This window comes from Daphnia magna, linkage group LG9 (assembly GCF_020631705.1).
Source record: "Daphnia magna isolate NIES linkage group LG9, ASM2063170v1.1, whole genome shotgun sequence".
Classification (NCBI taxonomy): Eukaryota; Metazoa; Arthropoda; class Branchiopoda; order Diplostraca; family Daphniidae; genus Daphnia; species Daphnia magna.
The window spans coordinates 5,653,102-5,669,580 of record NC_059190.1 but is presented as its reverse complement, the minus strand read 5'-3'; the positions used below and the strand labels follow the sequence as shown (position 1 = coordinate 5,669,580).

Here is a 16,479-nt window from a genome sequence, read left to right as displayed (position 1 = left end):
TCGAATTTGCTGGGAATATTAATTTCTCTAGAACGAAGGAGATTATTATTTTTAAAATTATTTAATAAACAAAAAAAGCATATATTGCTCGATGAAAATTTATTTTATATGTGAACGAGAATTTCTCGTAAGTTAATAATATTAACTCATCACCTCATCAGAAATCGAACACCGATCTCCAGCACCACATTCAGAAACGCTACACCTACGCCATTGACACCGACGTAATCATTTACAGGCAGCTGGAACATAAGCTTAATTGTTTCGGTAAGCAACATTACCATGCCCAAGCCCTAAATTTCCAACTGTCGTTTTAAAAAACACACCACCCTGGGGGTTGCAAAAATGTCCCGACCTGTAACTTGCCTTAAAGCGTAATACCTTAAGGCATACCCTACCCTACCCTGTCGTGTCCATCACCCCGTCTACCCTCCCCTTTAAAGAAAAACAAACAAAAAACCCATTACCCCGCCAATAGGTGGCTTTAAAAAATTAAATCGGTGTTCGGATTTTTGTGCAGGATACTGTACGTTGTCGGTTTAGCGTTGTATGTTTCTCGGCTGGTGTATTGTTGCTATTTCTTTAGTGTAGTTTAGTTTTATCCATTAGGGCACCATTGGAAGTAGTTTAGCGAGTTTTATAGTAGTCCAATGGTGAAAGGGACCTATATGCTTGCGCCTTGTGTCGTGAGGCCAACATTTATGTAACTTTGGCTTTGGGCTGTTTACATCATCAAGTGTTTATTGCCATATTCAAATTCTACCCGTGACAATTTGGTGGAGATGCAGGGTATTGGCTACACTTGTTGATGGTGAATTTTTCAAAGTGAATTTTGATTTTGTGAGAACGCAGTGTCGATATGTGTTAGTGATCCAAAACGTTTTCGTTTCATTACGTGTTAGCGTCGTCGCCATTTTTTATTTTTCCCATTGCCGCCATCTTGTTTCCTTTGGTGACGCTAATGGTCAAGTATCGTTTCATCGTTGTGTGTAGACAAGTTAATCTGTTTCTTCTCTTTTATTTTTCATTTAGGAAATTTTGAACGGATTGTGGAATTTTATTATCGAATTGTGGATGAATCGACTTCGTGTTTGGGCATCTCTATTTTTATCATCTTGCTAGTGAACAATTAATTCTCTCTTTTTATCTCTCCAGTCTAGATTTGACTCGAAGATTTGATTGCTTTCGGGTTTTTAATGGGATTACTACCCGTTAGCATTTGAGTGGTTGGATATCACTTTTTAGCAAAGACCCGAGAGCTCGTAAGTTGCGTCCCCTAACCAATTACCTTTTAAATTTAGGTGAGGGTCATAGCCTCCGTCGGTCAGTGCTGTTATACACAGCTTACAAAAGTATTGGTCCCGATATTTGGGTTCCCCTCTTAGTGGGTAAGATTTTGTTGTGGGTTGGGTGGGGTTTGCCTTACCGATTTTTGATTTTACAGTCCCTTTTTCACTTGACTTGTGATAGAGGCTTCTTGTTGTGATTTTTTAGCGAATCTTTTATTTTGATTTTTTCTTTCTGAATCATGGCTCGTCGGTTAGGTCGAGAGGGTCCTCCGGTTGCTGTAGTCGTAAATGAGCAGGCTCCTCGCTTGCGTGCGCGTGATCCACCGATCTTTCGTGGAGAGCCTCATGAAGATGTAGTTGAATGGTTGCGTCAATTTCAACGGGTTAGCGATTTCAATTTGTGGGATGGGAATCAGCAACTACGACAGTTGCCCCTATGTTTGGAAGGAGTTGCTGAGAGGTGGTTTTCTAGTTTGAATCCACGACCTGACACTTTTCCCGCTCTTAGTGATCGAGTTTTGAGGGCATTTCGTCATCAAAACTACGAAATGGAACTAGATTCGCAGCTTCGTGCCCGAAGGCAAGGCCCTGGTGAACCCGTCATGACTTATTGTTATGATGTTGTTTATCTTTGTTCAAAAATTAATGCAGAAATGCCTGAACAAGAGAAAGTTCAGCATATTTTGCGTGGATTAAGTCCTTCTCTTATGGAAAAGGTGATGCCTGATCTAACGCAGCCATTTACCGTTGATCAACTTTTTGCTCGGATTCAAGTTCATTGTCAGGCAATTGCCATGGCCAATCGAGCTTTGAATGATTGTTTTTCTGCCCCGGTACTGCTTTCAAACACCTTGAATCCTCCCTATGCTGGCTTTGTTACCAAAGAGGAGTTAAACGCTTCGATTGCGTCTTTGAGAAAAGAGATTAAGGAAGATATGGCATCTACTTTAGCCTCCTTTACCGCCGCCATTAAAGATACCATCCGGTCGGAACTTAAAGGTAGTAAGACAAATGAGTGTTAGTGTATCGGCCTATTACAAGGAAAGGACGTGCGACTAAATTTCTTCACCGGTATTTTGGTTCATATAAATTGTGCGTCGAGTGAGCGATCTTAACTACATTGTTCAACTGCTTTACGGAAGAAAGAAGAAAACGGTTTGCGTTCGTGTTTTTCCCATTTTATAACTTTTCCCGTTTTCGTGTTAACGTGAACACTTCTAGTTCCTGCCAGAATAGAAGTGTAAGTGAGTTTTCTTCGCGTCTTGGCAGAGACCGAAGCAATGAGCGTTCCGCTTCGCGTTTTGGTAGAAACGGAAGCGATGAGTGTACCACCTTTGGGGTGATGAGTGTATCACCTTTGGGGTGATGAGTGTACCACCTTTGGGGTGATGAGTGTACCACCTTTTGGGGTGATGAGTGTACCACCTTTAAGGGTGATGAGCATTCTCCTTGTTCCGACGGGGACAGAGGAAAGAATTTGGTTGTTTCGAACTCTTCTATTACAGGTACGGAGACGGCATCACGTCCAAGAAGTATACTTCGAGCTCCAAGAACTGAAGAGAATTGTTCCAAAAATGTCGATAATGTTAATGATGTAATTGGTTCACACAGGTTAAGATCAAGAAACAAAATACGGGCTCCTGTGCGTTTTTCTTTATAATGATTTTTTGATTGTATGATTAATTGTATGATCGAGGACGATCCTTTTTTTTTTTAGGTGGTGATATTGTAACGAATGTCATTTTAATGTGTATGTTTTTTCCTATTGCTTTCTATATGTGACCGCTAGATGGCTTTTTCTAGCGTGGTCTTATTATTCTAGAGCTAGTCAGATTTCGCCTGTACGTTGTCGGTTTAGCGTTGTATGTTTCTCGGCTGGTGTATTGTTGCTATTTCTTTAGTGTAGTTTAGTTTTATCCATTAGGGCACCATTGGAAGTAGTTTAGCGAGTTTTATAGTAGTCCAATGGTGAAAAAGACCTATATGCTTGCGCCTTGTGTCGTGAGGCCAACATTTATGTAACTTTGGCTTTGGGCTGTTTACATCATCAAGTGTTTATTGCCATATTCAAATTCTACCCGTGACAATATTTTCTATTTTTAATGGCCTAAATTAAATTTTTATTCGATATTCCAGAGCCATTGACTCCTGGTTGCTCCACTATGGCTATTTTCCCTCTCAGAAAAGGAGTATCCTTTTGCGGAGAACATTACACGTTTTCCACCAGACGAGAGCGCCTCTTGCGGGTGTGTTGGTGTTCCCTCCACACACAGGCTCATTTATAGCCAGGTGGCGCTCGCACCAGGCGGAAAATTACTCTTACGCTCCGCCCTAAAATCATCGTTTTTTCGTATAGCGTTTCCGCAAGTGGGTACCCCTTTTCTGAGAGGGAAAATAGCCATGGTGGAGTAAGCGTAGAAATCTTTCCACCACTGGGCCACTAAGTTTCGTCTGATTCTTTCTCTTTTTGTCAACGTCACCCGGTCTGAGTATTCTCTCTCCGGTGATGTCGCTGGTGACACACACATCTTTGAAGTCCGTTATCAATTTAACATAACGGACTTCAAAGATGTGTGTGTGATGTGTGTGTGTTAATGTGGAGGAACAACAGTATCTATTTCAAGTTATAGAAGATCATCGTAAGCATTTCAATGCTCCTAGAAAACAAAACTTTGTGAACGTTTGAATTGGCGAATAACATACAGTACAAGTTTTTCTTCAAAGTGTTATAACTATTTCCGTTGGTGGGTACCTTAATTTTAATTATTTCTAATCCAAATTTGACACGCGTTTAGCTTACATAATAAAGAAGCAAACGGGAAATGATCGATGCGGGTTTTTAGAATTTTTGACTATGCGGATGAATTTTTTAAATTAAAAAAGCCAGTTTTTTGCTGTTTTTCCAATTGGGGGGGGGGAGGGTTTCATGTTTTGGGAAAAATTTTTTTGTCCCAAAAAACAACCCAATCCCAATGATCATCGAAAACAAAAAATAAAACTGAAAAATGGGACACCCTAGGGTAACCTATCAGCAAAACCAAGAGATATTAGTTCAGCCAAGGTCAGACAAGTTCAAACTTGTCTGCCCCTCGGCAAAGGCACGATCACAAACACACACACAAACACAGACACAGACACATAAAGACAAAACTTAAATTAAAATTACAATAAACCCTTACCACTTCTGTCATTAACAGCGGGGCCTGTTACTGATTATAGAGAGAACACACAATCATTCATCAGTAACATCAGATTCTAAAAAACATAATTTTTCACATCGGGTGGTAGTATTCTCCGGTAGAGGTCTTGACGAACACCGATCGGACGATTCCGTCTGGACTGGGAGTGATTCGAGTTACTCGACCAACAGGCCAATGTCCTCTAGGAGAATTCGGGGCTGCCACAAGCACGGTAACGTCCACAGCCAAATTTTTCTTATCGAAAAGCCATTTTCGACGGTCAGTGAGTGTGGGAAGATACTCTTGAAGCCATCAGCGCCAAACGTGTGTCGTCATGACTTGCATAGCTACCCAGTGTTTCCGAAAATATAATTTTTCGTCCTCAATCACTTCGTCTTCGGTATTTGACGACCTCTGCGCAAACAAAAAATGATTAGGGGTAAGTGGTTCTGGATCTCGAGGATCCACGCTGACGTAGGTCAGTGGACGTCCATTCAGTAGTGATTCGGCTTGAATAAAAAAACCACGACTGACGGATGACCTCTTCGGGCGGTAAACGAAGCAAAGGCGATCAAAAAAGACGATAAGTCAAGTGAGGCTGCAACTTCAAAGTGTACCGCTCTAGTATTGAGACAGGTTATCAGCAAAACCTATCGTTTTACTTTGCGACGTCAGACCAATAGACGATTTGGTTAACTGCAATACGAAGGGTCGATTGAACGAACTTCACAAGGCGTAGTGCCATAATTGCTCCTTGGAGTTCTAATTTCGGAACACTAAGCGGACGAAGTGGTGCCACGCGGGACTTTGACGTCACGAAATTTACGGCGACGATATTTTTGCGATAATTTACTCCCAGATACACCACAGAGCCAAACCTAACGGTGGATGCATCGCAAAAAGCATGCAGCTGGATGTCTTTGATGTCACTGGAAGAAGTTAGAGCTCGCGGGATCTTGAATGCTTCGAGATGGTTAAGATTAGTAGTCCACCTGTTCCACTCGTGTTGAATTACTTCGAGAATTGGGTCATCCCAGTCAACCCCGACAAGCCACAATTCTCGTAGAATTCTTTTAGCGCTAAGGATCACTGGTGGTAAAAAACCCAGTGGGTCATACAAGGTAGACACTGCACTCAAGATCCGACGCTTATTCCTTGCTTCAACGTCGGTTTTAACGTCAAAGATGAAGCTGTCACTTTCGCTGTCATATCAAACGCCTAAGGTTCTCTCCATAGGTAAATCTTCTAGATCCAAATTCAGGCGAGGTTGATTACGATCACCTTCTGGAATGCGAGACAATACCCGTCGAGATGAAGAGAGCCATTGATGTAGATGTAATCCTCCCTTTTTTAGAAATGCCGTAGAATCTTTGACTGCTTGACTAGACTCATCTTCGGTGTAAAAAGAATTCAGAAGGTTATCCACATAGAAAATCTTGTAGACCTGTTCAGCAGCTTCATGAAATTCTTCACGATGGAGGTGAGCAATATGTCGGAGCACTTGAGAGCAGATGGAAGAGGATGAGACCAACCCAAAGATTTGTCACTGCATCTCATATACGGTGGGTCTTTTTCGAGAGCCAGGTGAACGCCATAGAAATCGTAGGGCGGAGCGATCTTCTTTCTTCACGCCAACTTGAAGAAACATTTGTTGTATATCCCCAGATAGGGACACCGGCCTTTTTCTAAAGAGTAGAAGGGTAGCACCTATGTCGTTGATAAAGTTAGGACCTTTTAACATTACTTCGTTGACTGCAACTCCTTGATACTTGGCCGAAGCATCGAAGACCACTCTAACCTTTTCGGGATTCCGAGGATTTACGACTCCATGATGGGGAAGGTACCAATTTCTCCCAAATGTGCCCTTCAATTTACTTTCTTTGAGAGGCCAAGCAAATCTCTTTGCCACATAGTAATCGATCACGGCTTTGTATCTCTCAGCAAAGTTAGAATTGTGTGCGAATTTGTTTTCAATAGGAAAAAGTCGACGAAATGCACTGTTGTAATTATCGGGTAGTGCGATATCATCTGAATTCCATGGTAGTCCCACTTCATACTTGGTTCCATCGAATTGAATAGTCGCTTCCAATTTCTTTCTCACCAGTTTATAATCGGCTGATTCTAACGGTTGAGCTGGAGTTACTATTGGAAAGCTTTCCGTTTCCCACAATTTCTCAACTTAACGCAAACGTAGCGCTTCCGTCGGCGATTCTTGTACACTGCAGCAGAGGTTTTGCACCGCCAGCAATGGTTTGTTTGAACGACAAACCGCTGAAGCATGTTGCTGCGTTCCTACTGTTAAATCAGCAACGCAAGTCCAACCAAATGGCGTCAATAAACCGAAGGGGGCTTTTGTTCCGACAGGAGGTAGTTTTTCATCGAGACGTAGGTCCAGCCATTGGTTTCCCGTTCCAATTAGGATGGTTGGTTCTCCCACATCAACCAGTTTCACGTCTTTGAGATGAGGGTAACGACTTTGGATCTCCATTAACTCCTTCGGTGGGCATTGTAACTTTAAGTACTGAATGGGTACAGTAGATACTTGCTTTGAATCAGCTTCGAAGGTTCTGTAACGAGTATTAACGGTCAGACTAACCGTAGTGGATTGAAATTGAGGGTCTTGGCCGTGATCCGACCCAAAGGATACACCTTTTGCATTTCCTTTGGATTTAAACTGTTTAGCTACATCCTCTTGAATTAGGTTAACGGTCGCTCCTGGATCAAGAAAAGCGAAAGTTTCTATTTCCACTCCGTAAGCTTGAAGTAACACTGGAACGATAGCTAGGGAAGTGTTGATAGCCGTATCCCTGTTTTTAATGGTCATTGCACGACTATCAGACGACTTTGCTGATGACTGAACTGGGTTTTTAGTTGCTGAAGTATTCACAGGATAAACTCGAGGCGCTCCGTGCAATAAGGGATAGTGTAGCTGATTACAGTTCCCAATATTGAAGACGATTTCGGTGGGACACTCAGTTCCCCGATGTGTTCCGATCAGACACCTAAAACATAGTCGTTTCTCCTTCACCCACTCCACTCTAGCTGTAACATCTAGATCCCTAAATATGGAACAGGTTTCTATCGAACGCGCGTTATTACAATAAAGGCATTTCTTGAGAACACTTTTCTTTGGCGATGGCAATGACGAATGACTCTCAGAGGGGTTACTTGGCTGCGATTTCTTGACTGGTAAAGATGTGGAGGTGTGAAAGACCACAGGACCTTTACCAAAGAGAGGAGTTGGTTTGGTGGAAGACAAAGAACCTCCCGCTTTCTTTTCCTTCTGTGGAGCTGGTGATATATGAGTAGACGGCCTGGTCATCAATTCACCCATCACCATCTCGTCTATCCATTTTGCTAGATCCTTGAGAGTAGCTCGTGTAGGAGTCATCCGATACACTTTAACGCCCCAGCTACTTCTCATTCGCGGAGATAAACGAGAGACGACGTGTTCTAAAGTCATTCCCGATTCCAAGTCTTGCTCATAACCGCCGGTCCTCAGGGCATGCATGGCTCCAAGAAGAGTTCGGTTGAGCTTGGCTAGTGCCTCTGAATCATCATCTCGGATCGATGGAAGATTCATAAGGACCATTAAATGGCTCCGAGCAACCACTTGTGGTTGACCATATCGCTTTTTCAGTCCTACTAAGGCATCATAATAAGTGGACGGATTGTCCAAGTATTCGGCTATGTAGGAACAAACTTCTGTAGTGAGCAAGTGCTTTAAGAAAGCATGGCGTTGAGCGTCCGATGGTACCACATTATGGATCATGTCCCTAAACGAAGAGATAAAGGCTGGCCATTCATTTGCATCACCATTGAATGGCGTTATCTTTATCTGTGGTAACGCATTCATTAGACAATTTGTGCTGAACCCCACTGAAGCTTCCCATGTTGGAGGTGTACGCCTGTTAATCCAATCATCGCTGCTGAACGATGGCATTAACGGAGGTGGTGGACCACTTCTCCCCGATGGCTCTTATGGTCTAGGATTATACTCAGACGTGGACGGGCTCCCAATCGTTGATACAGGTCGAGACTCTTGAGAGGTATCGAATCTATATAGATTAATAGTCCTATCCATTGGACGCCTTGGCACTGGATCATGCGTTTGCGGTTGCTGATTGTAACGATATTCATCAGCCGTAACGAAAGAGTCTTCATCAGCTTGGCTAAGAGTAGCACGACTGACAGTAGAAACTGGCGAGTCACGTCGCTCACAAAGGTAATGATCCACCTGTTGTGCTGCTCCTCGGACATGCAATTATCAATCGACGGCCCTGTAAAGGTATCGACGATTGAGAATGAACGAGACGGGCGAAAAGACAATTATCAATCGACGGCCCTGTAAACGTATCGACGATTGAGAATGAACGAGACGGACGAAACATAAATTAGCAATCGACGGCTCTGTAAAGGTATCGACGACTGAAAATATGACGGACGAAAATTAATAATCGACGGTCCTGAAAAGGTATCAACGATTGAAAATGTGCACAGACAAAAACGAAATGAACAATCGACGGCCCTGAAAAGTTATCGACAATTGAAATGTGCACAAACGAAAAACGAAATGATCAATCGACGATTGAAAGTGTGTGGTGGACACCGAAAATTACCAATTGATGGCCCTGAAAACGTATCGACGATGGTAAAAAGGACGAAATATGCAAATACTGACAAGAATTGACCAGCCATCATAGGTCGGACAAAACTGCTAGATAACGAATGCTTACGTCCTGTTGAAGTGTTCCCACATAACAATTTAATGCAGGAACTCATCCTAAATCTGTCTTACTAGGACGTGCAGTACTGGACCGCCAAAGGACGTTATAAGGACGCGCTTAAGCCACGGTAAAAAAAAAAAATAAATAAATTCCGTCCCTCTGAAGACGTCTTATTTTGATCCATTTTTTAAAAAACCACGTTTCCACAATTAACAGTGTACCTCTCGACTGTGATGCGTGAGACCCGTGTTCGAATCCGATGGTAGAAAACTTTTTGAATTTTTTTTATAGAGCAAAAAGTCGTCCCAGTGAACACCAAAATGAGAGCTTTGGTGACCATAAAAATACGTGTATTAGAGCAGTTTTTGCCGGTCATCAACACCTGCTAAAATCGTCTTTAAGTCGTCATTGTAGGATTTCAGGACAGAATAAAGAAATCCTAGTAGTACCGTTAGGATGAATAAATATCCTTTAAAAGACGTCAGTGTGCTGTTTGGGTTCAAATGATGAGCCGGGGTACCCAGGGATGAATGACCACGCGGATGGACAGGCGATGGCGAAGATGAACATGAACGACGAAGTTTCCCAGTCAATGCACCAAAATGTTAACCACCGAAATAAACGAAGTCAGAATGTGGTTAACTCAGTGGCAAAAGAGCCACGCTGCGATGTATTAGACACGAACACGAGGTTACAAACACGAAAAGGGAACAAAAGGTTGCGATTGTCCACCACGACAAAAATGAATGACGAGGGAAAAAACCCCCTCGTTGCTGCTTCTCCCTCCGTCTTCGACTACGGTGGAAATACACGAGGGGAAAAAACAAAAGAAGGGTAGTAATGCGAAAATTAGCTTTAGGTGTGAAAGGGGGTGAATGAGGTGGCGGAAATCTAAGGGAGGATAACCTATTAGCAAAACCAAGAGATATTGTCACAATGTTTGTACAAGCACAAATGAATACAACAAGTGATGACTTATATCTAAACAATTGTTTTATCAAACAAAAAGGGGATAACCATTACTAAAAGTTGAAGAAGCGTTTGAAGACCTCTAGGTAAACCAGGGAACTCCTCTAACGGAGCCCAGCTCCAGGAGCTCACCAGATGGAGACTCATTTAACGCAGATTCGGGGCAGAGTTTTATACCGTCGCGCGAAATACACCCCTTCCGGACTGCGTATCTACGCATCTTTCTTAGAGCGGACTTCTCCCGATAATTTCTTCACCACGATCGCAGCGTTGTCCAAGGAGCGGACGACTCATCTCCCTAGAGATAACCAATCTCCCTTTTCACCCGTAACAGGTTCCTCTTCTTCAAGACAGGCGACCCGACTGTACTAATCTTCTGCGATTCACGAAGGTTGAAGAGACTAAAAAAAATCAGCTTGCGTCCTCATGGCAAATAAGGGACTTATACTCCATCGTTTTTATTCCCATCCGGTTGCGCTTACCAGTTCAAATGTTTCTTGTGTTTCCTGGATGGTCTTGAGGATTTTTTTTACTCTTACCTGCGACAATATTAGTTCAGCCAAGGTCAGGCAAGTTCAGACTTGTCTGCACCCCGGCAATGGAACGATCACACACACACACACACACACACACACACATAAAGACAAAACGTAAATTAAAATTACAATAAACCCTAACGACTTCTGTCGTTAACAGCAGTATCACCTCTGTCGGAATGGGCTAATCCCACCCTGCTCCAGCCAACCATAGGCTGCATGATGAGTTTCCCCACCAACATCACCGGAGCGATGAGACCCAATGGGTCAAAGATTTTCAGCGCTAGACTAAAAAGCTTCCGTTTGGTGGGTCTGTTACCAATTTCTCGGGATTCTCTAAGGACTTGCGCCGGATCAACCTTGAATTTGTCCGTTGCTGGGTCCCAGATTACCCCTAGGGTCCTTTGTTGCTGATTTATTTTCAGCTGCCACGTTCGTGACCGTCTCCTTAAATTGGATCTCTGGCATTCTTTCTACCAGCTATGCGCTGTTGGAGGTCCATTTGCATAGCTCCATTTTCGCGGCTTTGAAATTGTATTCGCTTCGCAAATACGTTTCTGAGCCTCTCCCACTGACATTTCTTCCCCTAACCAGTCGTCGACGTACAACTGCTGTTGTAACTGCCTTACGGTTTCGGGGTATTCTTTCTCAAAGTCCTTCAGATGTTTCAGTATGACGGCTTTGAGGATGAACGGGCTGCATGATAACCCGAACGGAACCCTTTTCCATCGGTACTCGATGAATCTGGGCTCTGTTTTTCTAGGGTCGTCTGTTCAGATGAACCGAATCAATTGCCCGTGTTCCTTGCGAATCCCCACTTGGAGGCATGCCTGAGTGATATTGGCTGTCCAGGCTATCCGATTTTGTCTTAACCGCAACAAGAGAGCCAACACTTCCGGGTTCAGATTCGGTCCTGTTTCAAGTTCATCATTGATGCTCTGTCTTTCTTTCAGGTGGGCTGATCCGTCGAATACCGACAAGATTTTTGTCGTCTCTGCACCTACTTTGATCACCAGACGGTGAGGCAGGTAGGTACACGTACCAATAAATTCTCGGTCTGCTTCTTCAATGAACCCGTCTCTGAGAAGCGGTTGAAATATCTCGTGGTATTTCAACTTGTCTTTAAGGAGTGTTTTGGCCAGTAGCCCATGCAGCCGTATCAACGCTATGTTCCGGTTGGATTCGATCCTCCGATGCCCGATTTTGATGGGGAACAACTCCATGTATCTCCCGTCCTCGGTTCATTGGATCGTCTCCTGATACGCTTCTAGAAACTCGGGTTCTGACCTTTCTTGTGGGGTTATCTCCATGTGCTCGAGACCCCAAAATTCTTTGAAGTCTGTCATTGGTTTCTGGGCGTTTTTCGATGTCATTGGTTTGTGATTCCGTTGTTCGATGTTGTAGCGGCTGACTCTGGCATGGGCTTCCCGCTACAACTCATCGACAACGCTTCATCCTCCTCTCTAAATCTTATTTCCCTTTTGAGGGCTTGCAATATTTTTGCGAACGTTGGCTCCGCATCATCCCACCGATCTCTCGATCTGCTCACCAGCGCCTTTGGAAGGGACGCCAGTAAATCAGGCGTGAGATAGGCTTCGTGCGTTTTTGTATTTACTCCGAGACTAGCTAACGCCGCCACGGTGTTTGTGAGCCCGTCGTAAAGCTTTTGCCCCTGCGGTAGAACTGAAGTCTTGCTCATCCGAGTGTTCGCAATAGCTTTTAACTCTGCCAGATAATACTTTTTCAGTTTATCTTCATCTCCAAATCGGTCTCTTAAAACTTCAATTACCTTGCGGTATTGGTTCGTCCCGTATGGCAGGTACGAAACCACGTCCGTGGCCTTCCCCTTGAAACAGCCCCGTAGGTACTGATACTTTTGTTCTTCTAACAGTGTAACTTCATCGTGGTAAGTAGCCAATGCGGCTTTCCAACTTCCCCACGCTGCTATTTCTCCATTAAACATCGGAAGAGGTAGCGCTGGGCGGTTGACCATCGTCGTAGTCATCGGCGCAGACACCACTTGTGTCTGTGATTCTGCCAACTGATCCAACACCGCCATCTCGCACAGCGCTGAATCTAATTGCTCGCGGTCTGTTATTTTTTCTTTGGCCGTCGAAATTTCTGCCAATTTCCGTGTTATTTCTTTTATTCTTTCGTGTCTTATCTGACCTTTGAGTGTATTCACCCGTCTCTATCTTGGTTTTTCCAGCGACGTCTTCACTACTAATGCCGCACCCATTAGTTCTGTCATCGAGGTATGTCTTCCAGCAATCAACTCGTCTCTTGTCTCACAAGAGCTAGTTGTTGCCGACGCATTACTTGAGTGTCGGTTTCTCCCTGTCATTCCTTCTTCAGCGGAGTCTCCTACCATAACAGTGGTCTCCCTTTGTTCGGTCTGTCGAGCCCGCCGTAGCTCATTAAGAAGATCTTTCTTTATTTTGGTCATCCCCTTGGCAGACTCGATCATGACTCGCTTTGTCAGCGATTCATCCTTCTGGAGAGCCTCAATAAGTGTTACTTTTCGGGCCTCCATTTCTTCTCGGAATTTTATTCCCAGATTTTTCAAGTTATCTTCCGGAATCGACTGCTTCTGGTTCAACCGGGCTTCCATCTGCGGGAAGTACACGTTGAGTCTATGTACCTCCGCTTCCAGATACCTCGTCTTTTTCTCAAGTGCTGTTATCACAGCGTCTTGTCTTTCGACCATTTCACGGAACTCTAGTTCCAGCCGTCCAGAGTCTCCCTGACGATTTTCGCCTCGACTCCTTCCAACCACTCGAGTCTGGCAATGTCGTTTCTGGCATCATCCAGCTCTATCTCTTGTACTGCGAACCTATCTTCGGAAACCTCCGCAACCACTGCTTCTTTGGTCCTAGCCGATCTTGGTTCCGTACTCATTTTTGTTTTTTGTTTTTTTACCGAAAAAATTAAAAGTTGTAAAGCGTTTTGTTTCGGTTCAACCATTTTATTTTTCGTCGAATATTTCAACAGAAAATATATTATGATTTTGGTTGCGCTTGAATATGGAAGCTGAGAATGGGCTTTGTGGTGACTTTTGTGCGGCTTCTTCCTTCTCGTCTGACGTAGAGATACTTTGCCGGGAGAGGCTCGATGTTTAGAGTTGCCGGCCTGACTATTGGTGAGGGGACTTAGGGCTCCGACCCTTTAGATGCGAGTCTCCGTGCCGCCGCTTATTTCACCAACTCCTCCTCTCGTTGTACAAGGACCTCTTTCTCTTTCCTTAGATGACATGTCTGCTGGAAGTATAGCGCGATCTCGGCTGCTTCTTTCTCCTTTCGTTGGGCTACCAAGATTGCAAGAGCGTGTTCTTCTTTCACCCGCTGCACGGTCTCGAACTCTGCTCTCTCTGCATCGTTTAGAAATTTTAGGTCTTGTCTGCCGGTCTGGCGTATGGAGAAATATAGCTGGAGGTTTTGAGGCTTTACTTAAGCAGTAGCTCCCCTTAGAAATGGCTCTCTAAGCCCAAGCCCAAGCCAAAGACTTCTCTAGGCACGACGCTGTCCAACCCGACCCAAAGCGAGTGAAGATTATTTTTCTCCATGGCTGGATCAAAGGAACGGTGGACAGCGTCTTTGCTGGGTGGCCGGATGTTGTCCGACACTGCAAAAAAACAAGAAAAGTCCCAACCAAAAAATAAATTTTTTTGGCTGAGTCTCTAATTATCCGAATATTATCCGAGTCCGAAAACATTTGGTTTTTTCGATTTTTGAATGGAATCTTACTACCGGTTTCTCTGGTTCGAAGGGACAATTTCAGGAATATTATTCCGTAGGGCCAGTTACTGTTGGCTTAGAATTACAGTCGGGACTTACGGGGGTGAGCCTGCCAGACTGGTTTGATCAAACGCGGATAAACTTAAGGAGAAGTGCCGTAGCACAGTTCAAGGACAACAGCCTTCGCCTTATCGGAACATGACTAAATGTCGTCGCCTTATCGGGATTGGGCAGTGCAGAGTAGTTTGCTAGTCTTATCGGGCTTTGCAGAGATTTTCTGCCGCTTGAGTATTACTCGTGGCGGTGATGATAGGGATGCTCGGCTGTGGCGGTGACGTTTCTGGTTGCGGGCTTGGCTCATTTCTTTTTGATGGAGGGGATAGTTTGGTGCCTACCGTACCCCTTTATGCTATTCCTATTTCTCTTTCTTTGCAACCCGTGAAAAAGGTGCAACGTTTAAAGCAGGACAATTGACTGAAACGTAGAGGAAGAGAAGAATGGAAAGAAAACGAGGGTATGGTAGGCAACATAGTATCCCTTCCGTCCAAACAAAATGAAAGGATATAGACCCATTTGCCTGCTAAAGAAACTTGCACGCATGACTGTATATGAAAAAGTACTCCTGTATATCCGATATCAGTGTCTCGCGCTCCAACTTCTCAACTACGGCTCTTGCGAGACGTAGGCTATCTTAAGTCGTTTTGCCTTAATCTTCGACTTCACTATCCTCGGTGGCACGGCTATTCAATGAGGAAGAATCGTCTGAGTCTAGGCTGCTTCGGCCAAAGGGCTGTCTCTCGGACAAGGGATGTGAGCTTCGTCCGTCGGAATTTCGTACAGGAGGGGGGGTGTTTGAATTGAGTGGTCACTGTCAGTGAACACAGTCTTCAGCCGTGAATGGATTCAGATCAAAGTATGTTATTCCATGAGAACGGATGCCGCAAATGGTAAACGACGGATTCATTTCCCTTCACTGATGGGCAAATAACTTCAATCACGCCACATTTCCTCCGTACATGTGATTAATAGTTCGAAGGCGCTCAGATTTGAATCCATTCGCGGAAGTATATAGTCATGTTTCCTTATTTCAGAGTTTGAATGTTGAATTTCCGTTCACTGATTGCATTTCAATTTTCAGTGTAAAATTTGTATTACAAGTATTACAATGTTTACTGGATTTGTTTCCTTTTACGGATTGTTTACCTTATTTATACACGTGCCTAATTCTTAATTTTCATTGACCACTTAAAACCACTTAATTAATATTCATTGAATTGTTGTTTTATCCAACAGTTGGTTTCCTTTTGGATTAAAATGCCTTTATCGGAAGAAATTAAGGTAATAGAACAGATTTGCAGTACAGTATCCTGCACAAAAATCCGAACACCGATTTAATTTTTTAAAGCCACCTATTGGCGGCGTAGCGCGTTTTTTGTTTTTTTTAAGGGGGAGGGTTAAGGGTGATGGACACGACAGGACAGGGTTGGGTAAGTCTAGACATTAAAAAAAAAATGCCTTAAGGTATTACGCTTTAAGGCAAGTCACAGGTCAGGACATTTTTGCAACCCCCAGGGTGGTGTGTTTTTTTAAACAACAGTTGGAAATTTAGGGCTTGGGCTTGGTAATGTTGCTTACCGAAACAATTTAGCTTATTTTCCAGCTGCCTGTAAATGTTTAGGTCGTTGTCAATGGCGTAGGTGTAGCGTTTCTGAATGTGATGCTGGATATCGGTGTTCGATTCCAGTTGAGGTAATAAATTATTGTGGTTATCTTACGAGGAATTCTCGTTCATATATAAAACAAATTTTCATTGAGCTATATGTGCTTTTTTTGTTTATTAAATAACTTAAAAAAATAATAATTTACTTCGTTCTAAGAAAAATAATATTCCCAGCATATGCGAATGAAGAATATTATAAAGATACCTAAAATATTGCAATTCTTTATCGGGAATCGAACACTGAATTCCGCCGTCGCAATTAGAGGCTCTACACATATGCCATCAGTATCGACAAAATTGTGCACAGGCAGCTGTGTAATTTATT

At 43.5% G+C, this 16,479-nt stretch overlaps 3 protein-coding genes across 3 annotated transcripts; all 3 read right to left on the bottom strand.

The window, feature by feature from the left end:
* Nucleotides 1-6,647: 6,647 nt before the first annotated feature.
* Nucleotides 6,648-8,240, bottom strand: LOC123475975. Its single transcript, XM_045179238.1, has one exon. The coding sequence runs from the start codon at nucleotides 8,238-8,240 to the stop codon at nucleotides 6,648-6,650; it is 1,593 nt and encodes a 530-aa protein (XP_045035173.1).
* A 3,233-nt stretch (nucleotides 8,241-11,473) lies between these two features.
* Nucleotides 11,474-11,923, bottom strand: LOC123475974. The gene has a single exon (XM_045179237.1). The coding sequence runs from the start codon at nucleotides 11,921-11,923 to the stop codon at nucleotides 11,474-11,476; it is 450 nt and encodes a 149-aa protein (XP_045035172.1).
* A 146-nt stretch (nucleotides 11,924-12,069) lies between these two features.
* LOC123475973 lies at nucleotides 12,070-12,759 on the bottom strand. Its single transcript, XM_045179236.1, has one exon. The coding sequence runs from the start codon at nucleotides 12,757-12,759 to the stop codon at nucleotides 12,070-12,072; it is 690 nt and encodes a 229-aa protein (XP_045035171.1).
* Nucleotides 12,760-16,479: the final 3,720 nt, after the last annotated feature.